This window comes from Homalodisca vitripennis, chromosome 4 (genome assembly GCF_021130785.1).
Source record: "Homalodisca vitripennis isolate AUS2020 chromosome 4, UT_GWSS_2.1, whole genome shotgun sequence".
Classification (NCBI taxonomy): Eukaryota; Metazoa; Arthropoda; class Insecta; order Hemiptera; family Cicadellidae; genus Homalodisca; species Homalodisca vitripennis.
The window spans coordinates 84874221-84898323 of NC_060210.1; the positions used below are offsets into that span (position 1 = coordinate 84874221).

The following is a 24103-nucleotide window of genomic DNA, read 5'->3' on the forward strand; positions in this document are numbered from 1 at the left end:
ATTTTCAATTGTATAAGTCATGTAATTCTCGATATGTTCTGCGGACAGTTAGACAAACAGACAAGCATACAGGACATAAAACTGACTAAAAAATTACGCTCACCAAAAGTCCATGATTGGACATGTACCATTATAGAACGCATTCTTGTATATGTGGAAATAAATGTCCATGCAAAATGTAAATTCTACGGATGAAATCTTTCTCGGGATGCCTTTCCACATGATACATTTTGTTTTGGTTAAGTTGGTTAAGGTAGGTTTCATAGCTGTTTTCGAATAATAAAAGTTCAGTAGGGTTGGGAGAGTACCAAGAATGCGCTGAAATTAAGCCTTGTCACCAATTTTTAACACTGACTTCCATTCTATAAATGTTTTACACCACAAAAAATGTCACATGTTAAACTTCATATTGTTATACGTAGGTAGTTTGTTTGTAATTCTATTTACTCTGCTGTTTTATCGTTGACGTCAATTTTACCCTTAAGACCAGTGTAAAAATATCTGCAAACGCTCATCCAAATCTCATTGAATGAGCTGCAGCATCATTGAACTCAGTGTTTCCTTTATATAAATAAAGCTTCAAGTAAAATTTCAAGTGTACAGATCATATCGTTTTCGAGCTGTCACACGAACAGACAGACAGTTAGAAATGTAATTTTTCCAGCCTTTCGAGTGATAAGGCTTTTAGCCCAGCCAATTAATAATGCATGCGATCTCTGTCCTTGTTTAGTTTTATTTATATATATATATATATATATATATATATATACATATATATATATATACATTAAATTTGTATAATTGGCAATTGCCTTATTTAATTTCAATAAAATACATTTTATTGTCCCGGCGGAGCAAGTACTTTTTGCGATTCAATGTTTATTGAAGTTTTATTTTATATATATATATATATATATATATATATATATATATATATATATATATATATTAGCTACTAATAATAAAAATTTATGCATATTATTTACCCTCACTGGTCTTAAGGGTAACGATGTGGTCAACGATAAAACAGCAGAGAAGATAAAATTGTAAACAAACAACCTACGTATAATAATATGAAATTTTCACATGTGACAATATATATAAATGTGTGTGTGTGTGTGTGTGTGTGTGTGTGTGTGTGTGTGTGTGTGCGCGTGCGTGCGAGCGTGCGTGCGTGCGTGCGTGCGTGCGTGCGTGCGTGTGTGTGTGTGTGTGTGTGTGTGTGTGTGTGTGTGTGTGTGTGTGTGTGTGTGCGTGCGTGCGTGTGTGTGTGTGTGTGTGTGCATACATTTTATTATTAGTAGCTATATATTTCTAAATTACAGAAACTCATAAAACAGTAAAATTTATATAGATAGTTAACTAGAAAGATGTTGGAAGTCTCGTTTCAAACGTCTCAATAGTAAGCTACTGTAAAACTCTCTTGAGTTATTGTGACTTCGTAACGTATATCTCACTAACCTCCACTGTTTAATAATCTAGTAATCTCCATTCTCCACTGGTAGCATAGGGGCGGCAAGGTATTGGCCCAGAATAGCAACGGCCTGTAACCGAGTGACTCATCCATTGCTAATACACTAGGGTTACAACTACAGCTGATCCAGGCTGTCAATCTTATAATAGCACTCAGTTCAGCGCCAACAAACAGTGAAAACTGCTCAAACAACTTTGGTTTTGTTCTCCGAGGCGATGTAAATAAACAGGCTGAAAATACAGAAGTACAAATACTGGGACCCACGCCTACAGAATCTGTGTTTATAGTGTGTGTGATTGGTTGGGTGTTCCAATGGGAACGATGGGAGAATCGTCGCGTCGTTAAAACATTAGCTTAGAAAATATTTCATTATTTGTTTTTGCTAAATAGAAAGCTACCAAAATACTCTCATATGTGTCTTGCATCGTTTGTAAATTTTTGAAACTTTATAATCGATCGTGTTACAAAATATTACCACTAGTAAATATTTCTGATTACATAATGTAACTCTAACTTTACTAAAAACTAAATTTTTACTATATATGCATCACATGTTTTTCTGTTGTATTTTTTAATATTTCATTATTAATGAGTTGAGTACAGCCTCTCTGCCAGATCAGCTAATACTAAGCTTAGAGTCCTAACACGGCAACTTAATTTGATTCGATGCTCGATAGTTAGACAATAGTCATTATTTAATAAAAAAAATTAAAACAATATTAGATTGGGATGTTTTTGGATTGCGTATAAAAAATACATTTTCAAAGGTGACATTTTTAGTATTAAAAGTATATTTGTAAATTTGTTATTGTCAACTTTTAATTATCTTTGATTTATTTATCGAATACTATATTGAACTGTTTTGTTACGAGAATTTAGAATTGCGCATTTAGCACATTCACCTGGTGTTTGTAGAGCCTCTTTTGGTTTTTTGGAATTTTTTTAGATATTCAGAAAATATTTCGAATATTTTGTACTTCATTAACTAAATATTACAAAGTATATATTTTAATACAAAAAGCGTTTTAACACTGTTCATTTGCCATAATCAACAATCAGAAATAAGAACAAAAGTTTTAGAAACTTAAGCTTAAGGGATAAAACACAAGTTCGTTTCATTACTTAAGGCATGGGTTTCAATCAACGTATAAGTTACATACAGAACTGTAGTTTCGCATTTATTGAAATGGGAGCAACTCTTGGAGATTTTAGCATTTACCTAGACAAGCTGAAATTACACAACCCACGTAACTCAACCTCGTGCATTATGACACCCTATGAAGCCCTACTATAACGTAACATATGTGGTACAATACTTTTCGTTAAAAAATAGTTTTTAAGAATGTGTTTCCTCACGCTGTGGACATCTTTTTCTTGTCCATAATTTGCATAGATATCAACCTACTACTAAATAGCGTTTTTAAAATTGAAAATATTTTCTTTGATAATCCAGAACATATTTGTCAAATATGATGTATTTATAGTATACAATCCTGGCAACAAACATATGGTAAAGAAAGTTCGTGTTTTGTCTTTTTTGTTTAAAAATAACTTTCCCTTGCCTCTCCCCTTCTATTCCGAAATTTTACAATACTATAAGTAGTTGCATTTAAAATGTGACCACTCCTCTAAGAACTAAACACCAATATTAGTATATATTTTTCAAAATGTACCAACTATCAACACCAACAGAGCAAATGTGAAAAGGAGGGAAGTTCAATGCGGAGTGTGAGCAAGGAACAGAGACATTAAAACAAGTGCTTCATGTACAAAATGTAGAAACTGATGTGAATAAAGCACGTGAAAACTGTTTTTGAAGAGTCCTTGAAACCCGGAGGTGAATCACAATAAGGACTAATTGTATACATTTTCTGCATAAGTAATTCATTAATTTCCCCCAGGTAACTCTGAATACTTTTTATGTTTTACTATTAATTATAAGGATTTAATTTCGTAAATTAAACAATCGTATAAAAATATGTGTTGTGTGTTTGAAGACAACGTAGGTATATTTTAAGTTTCCAAAAGTTAGGTCATTTTAAGTTAGAAAAATAAGAAGTGTACCATTATAAACTAAAAGAAATTATATTTAGAATATATGTTTAATATCACTTTAGATTTTTATATTATTAAAAAGCTTTTAACAAACGTTTAAGGAGTAAAAAGAATGCTGTTTACAATTTTTTTAACTGGTACAAATTATTTAAAAAGGGATCCAATAATTAAATACAACCTACATTATCATAAAATCACATTAGTCAAATATTTTGATACTTTTATTTAAAATGTACTAAAATGGGTGTAATTGTAGGTTAACCAGTACTTAGGGTTTTGCAATGTAGTCTTCATAGCAAGATTAACAGGAAAAGGCGTTCCAATTTTTCTTTTTTTATGTGAACTTTTAATACATTCCGGCGGGTTCCGCGAAACTCGGGTTATCGGTTTATTTGTTGCTGGCAACGGTTCAAAAGAATGAAGAAAGCGAGGGAGTTGATCGTTTAACTCCAAATCAAATCGGCCATCGACCAGCGAAGTGATGAATTCTGTTTGCACATGTCAGCGTGACTATATTACAAGGTGTGAACCTAACACGTAACACGCTCTGTGATAGATAACTGCTATAGGTGTCACACAATTTGTGTTCACTAATAGGAAGGTGGTGGCAAAAATAGAATCAGAGCCGAGCAACAAATTAGAGTGACTTCACCGGGCACATCTCCAACCCCGTGTGTGTGTATTGTAGCGTAGCGTGTTGAAACATTTGTTCGGTGGTTTGGTAACATCCGTACCTAACGCAGCTGTTATTGCACCCTCCACCTCCCCCCCCATGGTGTGTGCAACTTCTGAGAAATGCTGCTGCAATGAAAGTTTTATTGCAGCTCTTCTTTTAGAATGCTTTGAATTTGTTTTAAGACGGTACCAATGGTATGATCATACATCTATTCAGTATAATATTTTTATAAAGTTATAACGAATTTATTCCATACAAATTAGTGAGTTAACTTAAAATTTGTGAACAGAGATATTGTTGCTAGCTGATTCAGCAGATAAGAGGTATCTAATAAAAATTTCATTAAAATTGCCTTTTAGTTTTTACTGTATAATACGGCACCATTATTATTCCATTTTTCAATTTGTCATTACTGAACTAAAGGGAATTATTATTCAAAAATAAAAATATTTACTTTATATGTGTTAATTAATGTAGGCTACTAAATATTCCTTGCGCAGCCAAAAGCATGAGTTTAGTCCCTTAACAACATGTTAAAATAATAATTTCTTATTTTGTGTTTAGCTTATACTAACAAATTAATAATACAGTAGACTTACAAAATAATAGGAAAGCACTATTTTTTTGTGATTTGTACTACATTATTACTCTGTTTATAAATATAAAATGTTTAATCACAATATTTTTGTATGTCTATTCAATAAAGTTGTATTCATGCAAATTTCTAATATACAATGTAGAAATAACACAAATGAATAAACAGAGAAACTTTCATATTATGTTTAAAGAGAGTAAATAATGTCTTTCAAAGGTCATCCCATTAGGCAGTTACATAAAATTTTACTTCATATAACAGAACCATGTAAAAGGGGAGGAAATCTTTTTCCAAGTTTTGATAAATCACATCTTATGTGTACATTATTTATTTTAAAGACTAGAATAAAAAATCTTATACTATCATTAAAAATAGCTTTTTCATGAAAAGTTACAATACTTGAATAAAACACTGAGAGGTTTCTCTCACAACTATGTAGAACTTTAAAGCAAATGCAAAATATGAAATAGATAATATTTCAATCTGAAACAGTAGAAATTTGAATAATGTGTTGGCTCTGTTTATGTTCTTCATATGCATATATTATGATATAAATATTTTCATGATCTTCATGCTTAATAACATCCAAATAAATATCTGGATCCAAATCTTAACGTAATGCATCCTGAAATTTACCTAGCTGCTTCTTGAATTCATGTGTCTGTTATATAGCCATTAAAAATCTACAAATGACAGTATGATTCTCTCTTAGGATTTTTATATGTTTTTATATGTCTTTTATAATGATATGAAATAAAAATGAGTATTAGAAAAGATAAAAGCTTCTGATTATTCATTGGGTGGCTGAGCAGTCCAAGGCATCATCAAGGTATTGAACTTTGGGACAAACTTAGAGATAGCACAGGTCTAAACCCTGTCTGTGTCTGTTGTACATATTAATCACTACTGTTAACCTTCTTATACTATACTGACTCTTCCCCTTTTTTCTGTTTGATAAGATCCTCAATAGGCCTGTGGCCGATGCAGATGGGCAGAATGAGGTTCAAAAGGAGATCAACCTCTCCTTTCTATAAAAAAGTTTAAAAAAAATAATGGCAATCAATGCAGTGTGCTGGCTTTTAAAATACAGCAGATAGTTTTGACACAGTTCTCGAAAAGTGATGTATCTGGTTTGTAGGCGTGTGGTCACCTGGAGCAACTCCTGAGCCTCAGCGCAAGCAGTTCAACTTCTCTGCAGCCAAGGAGGAAGAGCCACAGCCTCCTGAGGATCAGGAGCCACAGCCTGCTGTGTGGACCCCTAAGAGTGCCCAAGCCAGCCCTACTACTGAGCGCAAGACCTTCCGTCCTGTTAATTTCGAATCTCCTAAGCCCTCCAGGAAAGCGACCAGCCAGAAGTCTGCTGAAGTAAGTTGTCATATTTTCCAAATCATTGAACTATAGCAAAATATGATATTTTAATCTGTAAAATTGAAGAGAGGAAGTAGTAAGAAAAGAATTTAACAATGTGTGGAATTACTGCCTTTAAAAGTTACTTCACGTTTGATAAAAATTGTATCCCTAATGTTTTAATAATAAAAAGAAAAATAGGGATATAAAACTCTCTCACAGTGACTTTGCTTTCTTATGGGTGTGAATTTAATATCATTGTATTAAACATAAATGACAGAGATCATGCAAATTTTGTCTTTCTTTTGATTTATATTCAAATTTTTTCTGCTGACGTCTATATCTCTAGATGTTTCACACAACATATTAGAAATTGATATTGTAATACTGTATATCATGTTTGGTGCTGTCTAGGATGCACCAAAGCCACCAACAGACCTCCCGCTGTCCCTAGACTCACCGAGTCACAGCCACAGTAGCTCTGTGTCCTCCAGCACCCAGTACCTGTCGTCGCGTGAGACTGTCACCACACAGTCACTGTCACAGTCACAGTCACAGGAAACGTCTGGTCGTCTTGTGACGAGCCACAGTCTGCCAGACACTTCACTAGACAACAAATTACCACGAGCACAGAACCCCACCATCACCCTACTGCAGAAGGCTAGAGGTATACACATGATTCATTTGTTAACCTTACCAACACCTCTCTGGTGATCTCTGTCCTGAAACTATCAATGCAGCAGTGCTCCAATGTAAGGAAGGATACATGTCGGGAAGGACATTACATTCCGATGTCTGATGTCTGTAATGGTTAATCTTGATCACCTTTGAAGAAGTGGTTTGTGCCAGCAGTTCTGATACTCAGTAGAGTCATTCTAAGATCTTGAAAGCAATAGGCATAGCCTAATGTAATGTGTCAAAAGGTGAAAATGTCATGTTATGAAAACTAAGGTTTTAGTAGGTTATTACCTGTTTTAACACGTGTTCGACACAATTTAGGTGTGTGTCAATGCATTTTTCTCGTCACAAAAAAATTCTAAAAATTCTGCCCAATATGTGACAAATTAGTATGATTTCCTCTTGATAAAGTAAGTCATGGATCTCTTTAGTTCATATGTTTGGAGATTTGCAGTAGTTTTTAAGCCATTGTCTTATATTAAAATTTTAACAGTATTGTACTAATACTAGAATAAGTAGTAACTTACCACTTAACAGCACGAACTTTTCCCATACACAGTTTACTTTATCTATTGTCAATTAATCTATTTTTGTACTGGTATAAATGAATCAGCATTCAATGTCACTTCAAGATGGGACATGTTTGTAAATATAAATCTTTATAAATATACTTTATCACAGTTTTCCCCTTTCTTTGCTAGCATGTATACAACTTGTATATCAACTTTGCCCACCACCCTCAGTTTATCCAGTCTTTTTATTGCATTAGAATAAAAAATATTGCATTATGATAAAACCTGTCTGAGTACGAGCCTGGGTAGAAGTGTAATGGAATATAAACACAAAATGGATCCCTGCATCAATCAGCCTATGTTAATATGACAAAAATGGCTGATAAGTACGCTGTGGTCTTAGATACATATAGTTCAGTAATCTTAATACTCATCCATCATGGTAATTAGACACAGTCATCAGAAGTGGAATGCTTGGAACTTCTCATTATATCATATTGAAAAACAAAACTTGATAAATTTGATAAGCCTCTCACTCAATAAATTGGGACAAGAATCAGAATAACATAATGTTAGGAGGTTATGAATCTATCCTTTTTGTCAGGTGGGAGGAGTATAAATACATACAATAATAAAGAACAGAAAGAAGAAAAGAAAGGAAAGAAAAGGGTTCAAACATATCCAAAATCTGCTTGGAGTCCATTCCAGGTCTTGTCACTGCACAGAATGCAAGTCCTGAGCACAAGTTACGAGTACTAGAATCACAATCACACATTTCACCAGCACACATGAAAGTGGGATATTAACCCTCCATCGGGCGCTTAAAATTAGAAACACCATCAGGCGCTCACGGAGGTTTCCTCCAGGTTGGCGAATAATGGATATCATAATCGTTTAAACTGTTTTTATTTGTTTAAATATTCATACTGATTTAATTACAATGTAATATATTCATTTTTAGAAATTTAATAAAAATTACACTCTTATGTAATGAATTTTCCAAATAAGAAATTCAAAATCTTAAAAAATGTTATTGTATAATAACAACATGATTAATTTTAAGGAATAATGCAATTAATTGTAAAAATGTTTAACCTTCTGTAAATATGTATGGAAATTAACTTAGTTTTTAACTTCTTACAAAAACAACTTACTTCAATTCTTGAGATATTATACAATTGTAATGTCAATTATTGCTCTGAAATAAAAATTTATTCTTTACTAAAAAATTTTTTTACACACTGCACAAAATTTCAAAACATTTTCCTTCTGGTTGTTATAGCGACAATGTTCACTCCATAATCATTACTGAAATGTTCCCTAGCACACTGGTACTGTACTAACAAGTCTCTCGTCTTCATTCTCCATTTCACAAAATTCAAATAAAATATATAGTAAAATTTAAAAAGAAACCATCACAGGTCACACATTTAGGCGCACACGGATTATTACAACATAAAAACTAAACACAATAAGGCGCTCACGGTGATTTCGTCCAAGCACTACAAACACACCATCGGGCGCTCACGGAGGAATCGTCCAGTCACGCACAGAAGTAGACCTCATACTGACACATTTTGATAAATAAAAGCGGGAGGCTATTGTTTCGTTTCCCCGAAAGATGCTCGTGAAGTACACTGCGGGAAACGACTGCCGACATCAGAAAAGTAGTACTATTTTTAATAATAAAACATACACGGAGGAAAACTCCGTTTAGCGCCCGATGGAGGGTTAACAAGAAAATCTATGTCAGCTCAGCATCCTTTCATCTGAAACAATGGGACAGGAAGGTGATGATTAGGAGGGGAAGGTTTAAAGACAAGCCACTTCCGGTTCTATGGTTTGGTCCTAGACCTTATGTTGGCTCTGTGTGTAGGAACTTCGAAGTTCACACCGTGACACTAACAATAATAATAAACTTTAAATAAAAAATCTAAATAATATGCCAGTTGAACATATTACGGGTTTCCAAAAATGTAATGTTATGTTTCTGGACAGAATGATATGTATAAAAGGGTTAACTATTACAACAGTTAGAAATAAAATCAGCTAAATATAATATTTACAGATAAATTCATCTAGAAACTCTGTAAACTAAGCCTCTCTATGTTACAGAAGGTCAGCTGCCCCGGGGGGCCCACTACCTGGAACAGAACACCAGCGAGAAGAGAAGCAGTCCACCGACTGTGCGACCCAATGAAGTCTGTGAGTATAAGCACAATCCATTCAGCTGGTCTGGTAGTAATAGCCTCATTATCTCTTGAATGAATTGCCTCAGTACCTTTAGTCCCACATGGACTGAAGAATTTTTAATCGGTTTTCAAGAGATTTAGCATGTTTCTTATCGATTTGGTGCACTTGAGGATTCTCTATTTTTTAGATAATGCAAAATATTTAATTAGGCATATTGTATAAAGGATTAGGAAGTGAGTTTTTAGGGTAAATGCAATTATAATACAGTTTTATTAGTGTTTCATTTAAATTTGTAAAATATGTATGATAATCAGAATAGGGCATTGAGGATACCATCAGACATCTGACAACTACCATCTGTGGACATAAAACATACCTGCGGCCTTTAGTCTTTTCAATTCCTGGATCTGGCTGTTAAAATTCCTGTAATATATTATGTCAGGCATTATTTTGCTAACTGTGCACATCACCATTCAAACCTATGCAGAATGCTTATTATTGAAGTAAAGTAATTTTGTACTTCTATTTCTACTTAAGATTAGCTTAATAAGCCTCCTTTTTAATATAAATCATATATTATAATTAAATATAGTCCTACTTAGCAACACATTTTCTTTTTCAGTACATTCAAGGAACATTTACTTATATGCAGTTTGATATATTTTTGCATTTCCATTTAGGATTTTTCAGTGTTACAAATAAAACAAAGAAAAGTAAACACAACAAATACCAAAGTAAAGCCATATAAAAAATATAAAAAATCATTTTTGCAATTTTTCAAATGGTTGTTTTACAATACATAAAAATACTCCTTTTTCTAAAATATGTTTTTTATTATTTTAGTAAAATCGTAAAATGTAGCATGTTTACAATATCCAACAACTCACATTCAAAAATCCTTAGGCTCTTTCAATATGTTTGTTATATTTTTTAAAATTTCACTATTATATAGCCCCTGATAGCAAATTTCATGATGAATAGTGTGATGCCATTTGATATAGTCACAATTTTATAATAAATTTAAAAAAATAACAAAATACTAGCAGTTTTTCAAAACTAGTTGTTTTACATTGTAGAAATGCTGCTAAGCGTGTCTGCAATGAATGTCTTTCTTCGGACAAAGAGAAATAAACAGATGTTTGAAATAAATGGTCTTGTTGAGGATAAAATTGTGAACACAGTGGTGTAGCTAAACTCTTTACTGAATCAAATGTCCTGCGTCAAAAGTAGAAAACAAAATTCAGTTATTTTGCATTCTATCAACGTAGGTGAGCAGAAAGAGCAAACAAACGTTTTGTATTGCAACTTTATAATTTACTTTTTAAGCATTACTGTTTAATAAACAATTCATTAAATTAAACTGAGAAACATTCCAATTAATCTGATATACAATTTGTCCTACCTAAATCTGGTTTTCGATATCAAAAGTTTGATTACAACGATGATTGCTAAACTGGCTAGTGATTAGTCACTTAACATCGGAGTTTTAAGTGACTAGTCACTAGTCGTTTGACAGATCCAAGGTTAAAAAGACATTGACTTTGGCACTAAACAAGAGTCAGTAAGAGGTGACGGGGGAGGGGGTGTAATGTGAGGGTTAAATGTATAACCTTAAGTGATACTGTTAAAATCACAAAATATTTTTCTAAATATTGTAAAAAAAATACAAATACAACAGTGATAGATTAGTATAGTTCTGTTTGGCATTGTTGCCTTTCACTTTGAGAGTGACACTGTCTTGCTATTATAAAATTAATTTTAATATACTACCTTAAGATGGAGTGTGGGTTACTTAACATTAGGATGATTTGGTCTTGTTATCCTGCCGTTCATTCATTAGGTTGGATGATCTGAAGTTAATTGTGTATTAAGGGAAAATGCAAAGATGTGAACAGTTTAGGTGGGATGGAAATGGTACTCATATTCAATTCTGTATAGTTTTAATTATTATTTGTATGTATGTAATCTCACTAACTTTCACAAAATTATGTTCCTTTCCATAAAAGCTCTGTTTATCATCGTACTACTGAAAATTGTATATTTACTCTTGGGAATTCTATGATTCGTTTAAGCAACTGATATTTGAGGCTTGACGCTGATACAATAACAAAATCTCTGCACTCTAATTTGGCCAGATTCAGCATCATGTAATTTGATTGTGCAAGAAGGGGATCTTATTGCTCTCATGTTTCATTTCATTGACAGTTTCATTACTTAAGCTGAAATTTTTCAGTATACTCAATCCGAAAAGAGTACGACATCGAAACTGAAGACAAACAACCAAAGAAGATTGTAGACCTCAGTCCAAGAAAGTACGATGGTATTGGCCCAACCACCAGGGAAGGCATCCCTATCGTATTGAGATCAGTGAGTAAATTAACATTTTTTTAAATTATATTTTTCTTAAAAACATTTTATATGTTCAAGAAAAAATGCATTGAAACTTTGAAAAGGCTAGAGGTAAAATTTTAATTAGGTTATTTGATTATTTCTATTTGTTAATCTTTATTTTTATTTTTTATAAGATTGTAAATTATGATACACTATGAAATTTACATACCATTATGGTGATCAGTCACAAAAATGTCAGTAACAGTCATTTTTAAACTAACCTTGTCATATAATTTCTGTTTAACTCAATAGATGATTCCAACAATATGTGCAGTGAAATATGAGTTAGGTTTACCAACCATTTCAATAGTATAATAAAAAGTTCCTTGAGAGAATCTTACAAAATTAGGTTTTTCAGAATGATTTGATGAAAACTATAAGGAAAGTATAACAAATATGGTATTTTTGAAATCAGTAAATAATCTGCTTTCTTTGGATTAAGTAAATAGTGGGTCATTGCACTTAAAAAACTAATTTTAACCCTACAGTTCATTCTTGCTGGTCGTCAAAAATTTTTCATTGTAATATTTGTAAACTAAAAGAAATTTCATGCAGATTTTATGTAAAAAAGTTCTATTATTTTTTACATTACTAATAAATACTACAAGAGCTGTGAGTTTGAAGTTTTAGAAAAATAGTTTTTAGAGCACAGCGAGTGAACGATGCAACCAATAATTAACTTAACCACATCGATTTGTTGGTCTTCTTATTACTCACAACTTCGTCCATTTAATCTTTTCTGCACCTCTTAGAGTTTCCAAGATCCCTTCAGTGTGCATAAAACATGGAATATACTGTATACCTTGAAACATTATTAATAACTAATATCCATAAACATTCTGGGTAACAAACTAATTATAAAAGACAAAGTAATAATTAACAGAATTGCTAATAACGTGCTATGCTTGGCTATTGATAGTTCCTAGGTCTGGCCACACAATGGCGCTGTGAACAGTGTTGCAGTAAGACTTATGCATCCTATCTTTTCTGCGGTAATTATTCTTCTTCAATCTAGACTAGCTGGCATATGGAATTCTACCAGGGAAAGGGACTTAGAGTGCAGGGCCGTCCCTATAGTTGGTGGCGCCTGGGGCAAGCGTAACCTCGATGCCCCGCACTCAGCAACATAAATATAATCATGATATTATAATTTCTACATTTAGTCCCGTTAAAAAAATAATATTTATTAAAAGCATAGTTTTACTGCAACTACTTATTATAATACAGTTAAGCACAGATTGTGGTGGTTTTATTGTCACGTTACTTCCCTCAGGCTATAACCGTGGCACCCAGGTCAGTTATCCCAGTCCACCCACCCATCTTTCAATGGCCCTGTTAAAACTAGCCATAATGTTATTGATATCTTCCTAATATCGAACTTAATATGAATTAAACATTTTTGTGGATTTGTATTTCAACTTTTTATAAAAGCTGATGTAATGGATGAGTTTGTACTTTTAAAATTTATGATATAGGATATAGTCATTTGTATTTTATATAACTTTTAATACCTCCAAAATACAATATCCCCAGGCTCTTCTTCCATGTATCCTAGTTGTCATTAATTTTAAAATATTACAAGAAACGATAAATTGTGGTTAGTTGGACCATTATCTGCAGTTAATATTTGTAATTGATGTGGAATATATTTGTTTCATGCTATGCGAAGGATTACTACTACAAAATAGCTCAGGTAATGTTACAACTGCTTTCTTTTTCTGTCAGTGGCGGATTCAAAAGAATGTATATTGTATTTTTATTCAAACTTAGTATTGTAACTATAAAAATTAAATTTACTCAATGAACTAAACTTTGCATATGAGTAAATTTCTATTTACAAATTTCATTTGTTTTGTATCAAAATGCACATTACCTGTTTTGTATAATAAAGATAAATGGGAAACTAAATCCACTAAAAAAGTGGCTCCCTCCAAAATCCACCCTTGTTTTCCATAATATATTAATATAACTTATTTCAAGATTGACCCATTTGTAAAAAAAAGTTCAAAAATTATAAATCTAATTTTGAAACATTATAAAAAGTTTATCATTTTCAGTTTAAAAAATTGTTTGCTGTCATTTCCTTTTGTTTTTTTCTGATTTTCATTTATATTTATGTAAATAACCACTTTGAGAACTGTAACACATTCATTGTTTAATGTTATTCTAAACTAGTATGTTAGTAAGGTAGCATTAGTATAAATTTATGAAATAAAAATGTATAAATAAATGCATTTATTTGTATATTATTAAGTGTCCGGTGGGAGAATGTCCACCATCTATTCTCATCTTAAGGAGCTATAAGTTGACTGATACTCAAAAGGATTAATATTAACTATTAACTAAAAAATATGTTAGATAATTGTTATCAGGCCAACTCCCATGCTAGTGCCATGTAAAAATAAAACGCTTAATCATTCTAAAAAAGTAGAATGTTGAGGTTTTATTCCAATAAGTATTATCTACTTGAGGTTTCCTGTTGCTAGAAACACACAACATTCCTACAGACTTGTGATAAAACAATCAACTAGAGAGTAATGTTCATAGAGAGAAAGAGTCATCTCACCAACGATGATAATGCAGAGTCACAGTTCCTGGAGATCACGATCATTGTGTATCTCACATCGCAAAGAACTTAACACTGTTGGATATGTTACAGGAGGTGCAAGATGAGAACCAACAAAAGTGGTACAAGCGCATGTACGACTCACTTCACAGAGCTGAGAGAGACAGTAAGTTTCTTTCCCTTTATATACTGAGAGGCAATAATTTACTTTCCTGTATTATACTGTATTTACTACACATTTTTGAATTGCCAAAAAGTTTATTTAGTATAGACACTGAAATAAGTTTACGTCAAACTGAAACACTATAAAACTTATATGAAGAATTGGCTGATTTTAAGAATAAAATGGAAACCAAATCAACATTAGTGGAATTTAGAAATGCTGTAAAATCAAAATTGTCAACACAATGTACCAAATGGAAATGGTTATAATTGATGTACCATCTGTAGATTCTGTGATCGTAAATATTTTTCAAATTTTAGTTTTTATCAACACCTTCAGACATATTTGAAGATTATAATATTTTTATCACTAGATACCCAAGGTCTAAGAAAAATGAATATTGATACCTCTTAGATGGAGGAACACAGAGCATTATCTTTGATTAAACTTACTATACAACTGTTGTAACTAGTATAGTCAAATATCTTTATGCTGTACTAGAAAATATTTTAGCTTTCCATGCCATTTCTCAGGTTGTTAATACAAAATTTTGAATTAAAGATTTAGGTTGGTTTTACAAAGCCCTAGATAACTACTCTACAAGTTCTTTAAGTTATAAAATAAAAATTATACAATTTTTAAAATGACAAAAAATAAATATGTGTTTTGAAAAACGTATATATGTATCATAGAAATGAAAAGGAACATGAAAAGAATTTTGACATTTCAGGTAGATTTTAATTATTGACTTCTTCCTTGCTTGGCATAGTATTAATTTTTACCTCAATCCTTTCAAACAGGTTAAGTTATTTTGTCTTATAAACATGGCCAATGTTAGGTTTGCTTCTCGACTTCTCATTTTAATTACATGTACTCAATTACGTGTTCAATTTGTAATAGTATCAAGTAATAGACGCAAAATGTTATTTTAATTTAAACATTCTTATGTAAATAATAAAAATTGTGTAAGAGTTAAGTAGAGTTTAAGGAGGTTGTTGTAACTTAATATGTTTTCTTTGCAGAAGAATATGTTACGGTTCGATACAAAACTCGCAGAGGTGATTTGAGTTAAGACTTTGAACATCTTAAACTAACTTGGGTGGCTTTAACCTGCTTAGCTAAAAGCGGTGGCAGCACATCAACTGGATAGCATTTTAGTTCTCATGCATAATTTTGTTATTATTTCCAATCATTTGACCATGAATAATTTTATTGTACTAGTGCTTGATTAATACCATATTCGTAGTTCATTTGTTTGGATTTCATATAAATCAGTTACTCCTGTAACTTTAATTTTTAATTTTGTGCAAATTACACAAATTAACATTTTTTTATTTAGTAAAAGTTAATTATTTATTAAATTGTTATTTACTGGATTTCTTGAAACTTGACTTTAGTATTTAATGCTGAAAATAATTTAGAAGCTCTCAGAAGTGAATGTACTATTCGTCATGAATTAATTTCTTATCAGAATACAATCAAAATAAACCAAAAAACACAAAAAGTTGTTGTATATGATTTTTATTTATTTGTGGTTTGGTGCTTTCCTCCATTGAAAACATACATCTAGTTTATCATCATTTTGTCATGACTTATCATTATTAACTATTTACATACTAATACATAAAGGTAGAGGAGTTTCATTGTTTTTCTGATTATTTATGTCATTACGTAATACAATAATAATTTTAATATGGTTATGGGATTTTTCACTGTGTAAATCTACTTATTTAGCATAATCTCAGTATATTTTAAAGGTGATGCATTATAACAAATAACCAATTAATAAAATTATACGTAGGTCTTGACCAACTAGTTCTGTCTGTTTCTTTAATATATGGTTTACTTTGGACTTTAAATTTTTATTCTGATTCGGTTAAAGGTTTTATGGCATCAGTTATAAAATTTATTATATCACAGCCAATGATTGTGTATGGCACGAACAAATTTGCATTCATCATTATAAATCAGAGAATGAGTCGAAATCACCAAGCTGAACTTACTGGCATGTAAAGTAAGTAGCTGTTTTAACTTGAAAACATTTCCAAAAAGTTTATTGTAAATAAACAAACAATTACTGTTATCCCAACTATGAATCATGAGAATCATGATAAACTTATAAACATTCAGATAGCAGGAAAAGTGTACTGGGAAAACATCACATAACATTGACACATTGTATGACACAATCATGTATATAATTAGCAAGAAAGTTACAATATTTTCTCAAAACGTTTTGAGATTGGCAGTTGCAATCCAAGCATATATCAGCAAATACCTTGTAATCAATAATTTAATCAGGTTAGTAAACGTTTACTGTGACATTAATTTACTTGTAATTTAACAGAATTGTCCAATAACTCTTTCATTGTTTTTAATATATCAAATAGCTCTACAAACTACCATAGTTTAGTTTAACCATAGATCTGATAGTCATGAAAGTTTGTAATGGCAGGGATATATTCTTCTCTTTACAAACTATTTTTCAAATGTCAATTAAAAAGAGTTTTTACACTTGCTTTACAATGAGAAATATGAATAGCAATAGTTTAACACCATTCTTTGTATATAAAAGATGGACTATATAGTATGTTTCAAGAATTACATACAGGAAAAATTATGTAGCTACAAAAGTTTTTAATAATGTCTCAGTGAAGGATCACAGTTTTTTATTAAAAGTTAATTATTTAGTTATATTAATCTGTAGAATTAAAGCAATGAATTTTGAAACATTCAGCACATCTTCCTGAGCATATTGATCAATAATTAAATTTATTATAAGGTGTATAAATACATTGAATATTCATTTCAAAAATCCATTATTCAAACTACTTGCCTTAATGCTTTGTTAAGTAGAATACTGCCTGTAGGTAGGTACCCTTACACCTCATCTGCAGGATATCTCTCAGAGCCTGAGCCTCTAGGCGGATACGACTCCGACTACGCAACAGCCAAGTACGCAACTTTGGACCGGCGGCGGATACGCAACAAAGAAAACGACTTCACCACGAGTACGATGCCAAGGAGCAAGTAGGTTTTTAAAATATTAGTCTAACAGAACTTGTTTAAAGATACATAATGGGAAAAGGTTTTTGGTTTTAAAAATGTATAAATTGTACCTTACATGATATGTGAACTTTTATATTATAGTAACTTTTCTCTTTTGTAAAATTATGAACAAATTAAAATCAAAATTGGTATGTTAGTTCGATTGTGGCATAATAACATTTGCAACATTTATTTCTTGGCTGCAACTCAAAGTGAAGCTAAACTAGAACAATTTTAAAACGTTTTATATCAATGTAGCATATTAATTTTGGCTTAATTTTGTTACTAATTACAAGAATAGTTATTGTGTTGTATATTTCCGCTCTATATCACCTAAGCTGTAATTTAATTTTTGCATTCATAGCAAACTGTTGTCTAATATGAATAAAAAGTAATTGTATTGTATTGATAGTAATTTAATAGTTTGACTATAATGAGAAAATAGTTTCCAACCCAACCCCATTTTGATAAGTGACAACTACCGAAAGTAATGAAAAACTAACACATCCATCAATTTTTGTTTTTAATTCAAATTTTCATTTAATATAATATATTTAAAAATCTTATTACATCTCCCAAATTTATTTTACTATTAAAAATATAATATATTAGTGTTCAAATAATTAATTGAAATAATAAATTCCTTTCAGGTACAATGCTGTGAAGCACGGTGTTGACGTTTACAAGAATCAACCAGGACGCATTGAAGATTACGAACCAGGACATTCGTCTATCGCTGATAAAGAAACAAAACAGGTAAACTTACAAATTACAATTCTATTGTTATATTATCAACAGGATTAAAACTTGCAATAAAGCCAATTGAAATATTTGAGAACTAATTAATATCTTTAAAGGTAAAATCTACAAAAATAAAGTTAAATGCACAGAGAAAATAGCACTTACAGAGAGAAATATAACACTAAAAATTATAGTCATTTATGACTAAAGAGAAATTATGTACCGATCCCTAGACCCAAGAGCAAAGTAGATCAAATACCAATAAAGCCAACACGGGATCTGCTTGCACCAGCTAACATCAGATAAGTCAATTAACCTGAACCGAACTATCGCATACTGGTGACAGATGTTCATAAAAATCAAGTAAGCCCTTCCAATCGTTCTACGTCAATAAAGAATGTTTTAGCTTATCTGTTCTTTCAGTTCACTGAACTGTAACTAACTTCATGTTTTCAGTAGGAGAAATAGTGTAGGAGCGGAGTGCCAATTTGCATTGCACAAACACAACCTGATTTTTCTTGAAATCTGTAAACAAATTTTCCTAAGAAATAATTTGCTCATCAGCTGTGTGAACTTGATGGAGGTTGAAATAAAAGTTAAAAGAAGGATTTAAAAAATTAAATAGTCATTTGTCCCCAGATATTTTTCTAGTTTAATACACCATCTGACTCATGAGTAATAGTTATCATCATTAGACAAGTAGATAAAGAAACTGAAAGTTACTATTTTAAGAGCCTGTATAAGTTTTTTATGAGGGAAAGGGTTTAAGACCATCCACTTAGTCCTGCAAGGACCTTTGCACCTCCCTTACTTAAGTTTTGGATCCTCAAAACTGAGGCATTTTACAGAACCTAGGAGATTTAAGAGCTGTTCTTTGATCTCCTTTGGGCTCAGGAGATGAGCTCCTAGTATTTGTTCCTGATTTTGTAAATAGCAGGACAGTTACTGTATGTGTTTCAATGATTCTTCTGACACTGTTCAGAGTTTGCATTTATCAGTCTGGCTTAGACTCATATCATGAGATGTTTCCTAAGAAGGTCATGTCCTGTTAGCACCCCAAGTACTAGTCACATATCCTCCTTGCTTAGATCCGTAATAATAAGTGTCTTAACCATCCTCTTGCATATAGAGAGATAAACATTTTTGACTACCTAAGTCCTGAGACCTTTCTCCAAATTTACTAGAGTTTTACTGTAGGAGAAAGCTACTCCACAACCCAGCTCTGGTCCTACCAAGAGGCTTTCAGAGCCAATCTTGGCAAGAGCGCTAGCTGTTTCATTCCCAGAAATGCCTTTATGGCCCGGCACCCAGCCAAGGGGTCTGTGTATGGGTAGCTGATTTAACATTTATGTATTTATGTACATCTAACAGTTGGTTTTAAATGTGGCAAGGTAGAAAAGTATAATCTGATAACAAAAATTAATATTTCATATTTTTAACCATTTGGTACCCTCCTATTTCAAATTCCACCAAACCTAGCCTGGCTGACAATCGATAATTTCTTTCTTAGGGGTTAATTTCTCTATTGTTTGCTTATACAAGGCATGTTCAAAATCACGACTTTTTAATTTCTGCTAGTTATGTATACTGTATTTGTTTTTTTTATTTTTTGTGGCATTATGTTGGCACACATGTCTGTGATGTAAACCAACAAGTTCGGCCATTTTGGATGTTCTGTTAATCGTTAACAGCTGATTTGCTTACACGTGGCTCGTCTTCACTCTGTCTATTCGAAAAAATGGATCAAAGACTCTGTATCAAATTTTTTGTTAGAAACGTTGTGGATGCATTCCGAATGTTAACTGTGGCTTATGTAAAAGCTACCTTAGACTGAAGGAACGTTTATCGGTGGTACAAAACATGCTCAAAGGGCCGAGAATATGTGAAAGACGAACAGCATGCCAGACGTCAGCACGTCAAGATCAGACGAAAACATGGATGAAATGAAGAAAATAGTGTTGACCAATCGTCGAATCACCGTTAGAGATGTTGCCGAGGACTTGAACATATCAAATAGCTCGTGCCTTTCGATTTTTCCCAAAAATTGTAACATGAGATGGATCACCACAAAATTCTTACAAAAATTGCTGAACTTTGACCAAAAACAGCAGCGCATTACCATGGCTAATGAGCTGTTGGACTCTGTCTGCCATGATTCAAATTTCCTCCAGAGGGTAATGAATCATGGGTTTATGGCTATGGCATAGAAACCGTAGCACAATCATCCCAATGGAAGCTGTCGCACAAGTTAAGACTGAGATAAAGCGCATCAAGTTCAGTCGAATGTGAAAGTGTTGCTTACAGTATTTTTCGACTGCAGGGGCGTGGTGTATTATGAGTTCTTGCCACAGGGTAGAACTGTCAATAAGAAATATTATCTGCAAGTTGTGCATAATTTCAGTGAAGCAATCCATGAGAAACGCCCAGATTTGTGGAAGAAAAAAAATTGGCATTTGCACTACAATAACGCCCCTGCTCATGAATCGTTACTTTGAACTTTTTTTCCAAAACAAATATACTAATGATGCTGCAGCTACCATATTCCTCAGATTTGGTCTCCTGTGACTTTTTGTTGTTCCCGAAGATCACAAAAAACTACCTTTTTAAGTGCTTTGAGGATTGGCACAGACGTTGGCACAAGTGTATAATATCTAATTGGGATTACTTTGAAGGGAACAAAATTGAGATTGATGAATAAATAAATAATAGAAAAGTTTGAATATTTTTTGAACAGACCTTGTGCAATGCAAATTTCAACTGGCATGTTATCTTTGGATTGCCATTATCAACTGTTCTACAATCTCCTAAAGGATTATTTGGGCGATTTTATATGAACCGTGACTCCCTCAACCCATTATTTTCTTCTGAATGTTTTTGAGATCACAGAATGTTTTCTAAAATTGCACTCTTGGAAAATTCTACTGGTTAGATATTATTTGTCAATGGGAGAATTAATTTACAATAAAGTAAGAACTCCATAAAATATTCCAAGAAAAGTAGTATAAAAAGTTCAATGGTTAAGTTTCTATGTGAAATTTAAATATTGTTATGTTGCTTTTAAACATGTTATTAGGATAGGTCTCAAGCACATTCCTTCACTATCTCCATGTAAAACCTTTCTCTCTCAGTACACACTGATAAGAGTTATCAGCATTTCTGACATGAGACCTGGCCATTCTGTAAGTAATCACTGCCGCCTTTCATGAGTGACTCATTGCTATCCTAAAGTCAAGATTGTGTATCCTACAAATAAGCAAGCAGCTTATGTGACTTTTCCTGTGTTTTAGTCCAGTTTTATTTTTCTCCTTGACTGTATGAAATCAAACATCTGTTGGATTTAATTTTAATCAACGAATTACAGTGAATATTACATTGATATGCATACTGGTATATCGTGGTGCATATTTATCATGAAAATGAAATTTATTTCTATTTTATGTACAATTTAAACTAAATAGTTTTAGTCATTAGTTTAAAAAAAATTATTTGTACAAGAGAGTATTCTTGTTTCAGTGGTGGGACGAAGTAATGGATATTTTTGATGGGGTAAGTTTTTGAAGATTTTACTAATCTAAATATTTTCTTTTAATTATTTTATTTGTAGTATCATTTATCTATTGAATAAGTTGCTTTATCTTAAGCGTGAAAAAGATAAAAAATTAAAGGTATTTCAATATTATTGTTATAATAAAATGTATTATTTTTTTGTCATTTTTAAATCACTATAACTTTTTTTATTATTTTCTATAAAAAAACTCACAATTGTTCAATAATTTTAATTTTCTTACAAGAGGCCTTTCAATATCTAAGATGCCATCGTTAGGTGTAAATCAACAATTTGAAATAGTACAAATATTGTCCAATTTAAAGCAATTAGCAGCTGAATAATTCTAAATACAACATTTATATAATTAAAAGTAAAATAAAATAAATATTAATATATGCATAAAAGTTTTGGTAACAAAATTTAGTTATGTTTTAAAGCAAGGGTGAATTTTGAATTGGTCCAAAATCATTGTTTAAAATTTGAACAATGTTGCTTATAATCATTCCATAAACAAGAAGAACTCGATTCTTATGAAACATTATACGTAAAAAAATATAAAGATAAAATATTAAACAAGTTTTCTTTTATTGAAATTAATAGATAATTGTTTTTCCAATAAGAAGAGCTCCTCCTTCAATGAAATGTTGACCACTATAAAAATGTTTGTTCATTTTAGATTTAAAAATTAATTATGTAACACTTTTCTATATACAACAAATAAACATTATAAAGTGCATTAATAAGAAGCACTCACTCACTTAAGAAAATGTTTGTTCATTTTAGATTTAAAAATTAATTATGTAACACTTTTCTATATACAACAAATAAACATTATAAAGTGCATTAATAAGAAGCACTCACTCACTTAAGAAAATGTTTAATGCTTACCTAATATATCTTTTGTACAGATGATATTGACATTGTAACAAAGTGCACTTACTATGTATTTACATTAAGATTTTCTCTGAAAAGATTCTAAACTTCTTAACAAATAACTTATACAATGTTAATGTCGTGCATGTTTTTAAGTTCTCCAAACACTTTAACTTAACATGTTTTAGATGCTTTCCACTTGAGTCTAACTTACAATACCTTTAACTTGAAACCTCTGGTATTTGAAATTGAACTAACATCATCTCTTTGAGTTTTGAATTTCAGAACTCTAGGAAAGTTTTAGGAATATTGAATGTTTGTCTCCATGACCATCTTCTAGTGTTTCCGTTTCACACTGTAGTGAAACAACAACAACAATATTTTGGCAATATCTTTTTTTGGATGTATCCAAAATACTGCCAACATAATTACTGCCCTGAGATAAAACATGTAGATGGTTTTAATTTGAAATCTCTTCACAGCAAGGCTGGAATATCTCGTGATAGTAATTATATGATGTTCGTGACATCGGCTGCAGAAGCCTAAGAACTAAGGTTAGTTCTCATATTTCAAATATCAGAAATTATATTTGATAACACCTAACAAAATTGTGTTTGTTCATAGTTTCACATAATTTTAAACTTTGCTTGTTTCAGCAATTTGAACAGACGCAGAAAACCTCACCGCGAACGCACGCACCCACAACCACCAGCACAAACAAGCCTTTCATGACTTAGTAAGTAGATCCTGTGCACTTCCCTGGAGGCTTTAGCTTAAGACAGTCACACCTCATGATAGTGCTGCTTGTTTAAAAACATGAATAAAGAGGCTATAATTCAGATACCTATAAACAAATTTTAATACAAAGCATTTCATAATTTAAAAAATTAAAAGGCTGCACTCATATGGTAAAATTCTAAACCATCTACTCTTAGGCCATGTATTTGAAAGATTTAAGCTGTTAAGTTTCCCCGCAGCTTTTTTCAATGGCAATTAGTTATATTCCAATATTTATATTCCAATTCCCACATCAACACAAGCATTATCAGAGATCTGAGGGAAAAGCCCAGCTTGATAGAAAGTATTTCAAATTTTATTTGAATTTTGGTTATCAATTTATTTATTATTTTTTTAAGGAGAGGCCTATTTCCTTTTAAACCTTATTCTGCACGTCCTCATGGGCTACTAGCCTGTCCATGGATTTTATCAAACACAATATGGGGAGAGACGATGCAGTACAAGGT

At 31.8% G+C, this 24103-nt stretch overlaps 1 protein-coding gene across 1 annotated transcript in view; it reads left to right on the forward strand.

Annotated features, from left to right (window-relative positions):
* LOC124359669 overlaps nucleotides 1-24103 on the forward strand; it is a 162323-nt gene that overhangs the window by 86710 nt on the left and 51510 nt on the right. The window contains 10 exon segments of the mRNA XM_046812607.1: nucleotides 5939-6165; nucleotides 6562-6814; nucleotides 9453-9542; nucleotides 11764-11897; nucleotides 14581-14653; nucleotides 15673-15708; nucleotides 17521-17680; nucleotides 18349-18454; nucleotides 21953-21985; nucleotides 23516-23595. Coding sequence (XP_046668563.1) covers nucleotides 5939-6165; nucleotides 6562-6814; nucleotides 9453-9542; nucleotides 11764-11897; nucleotides 14581-14653; nucleotides 15673-15708; nucleotides 17521-17680; nucleotides 18349-18454; nucleotides 21953-21985; nucleotides 23516-23595 — 1192 coding nt within the window.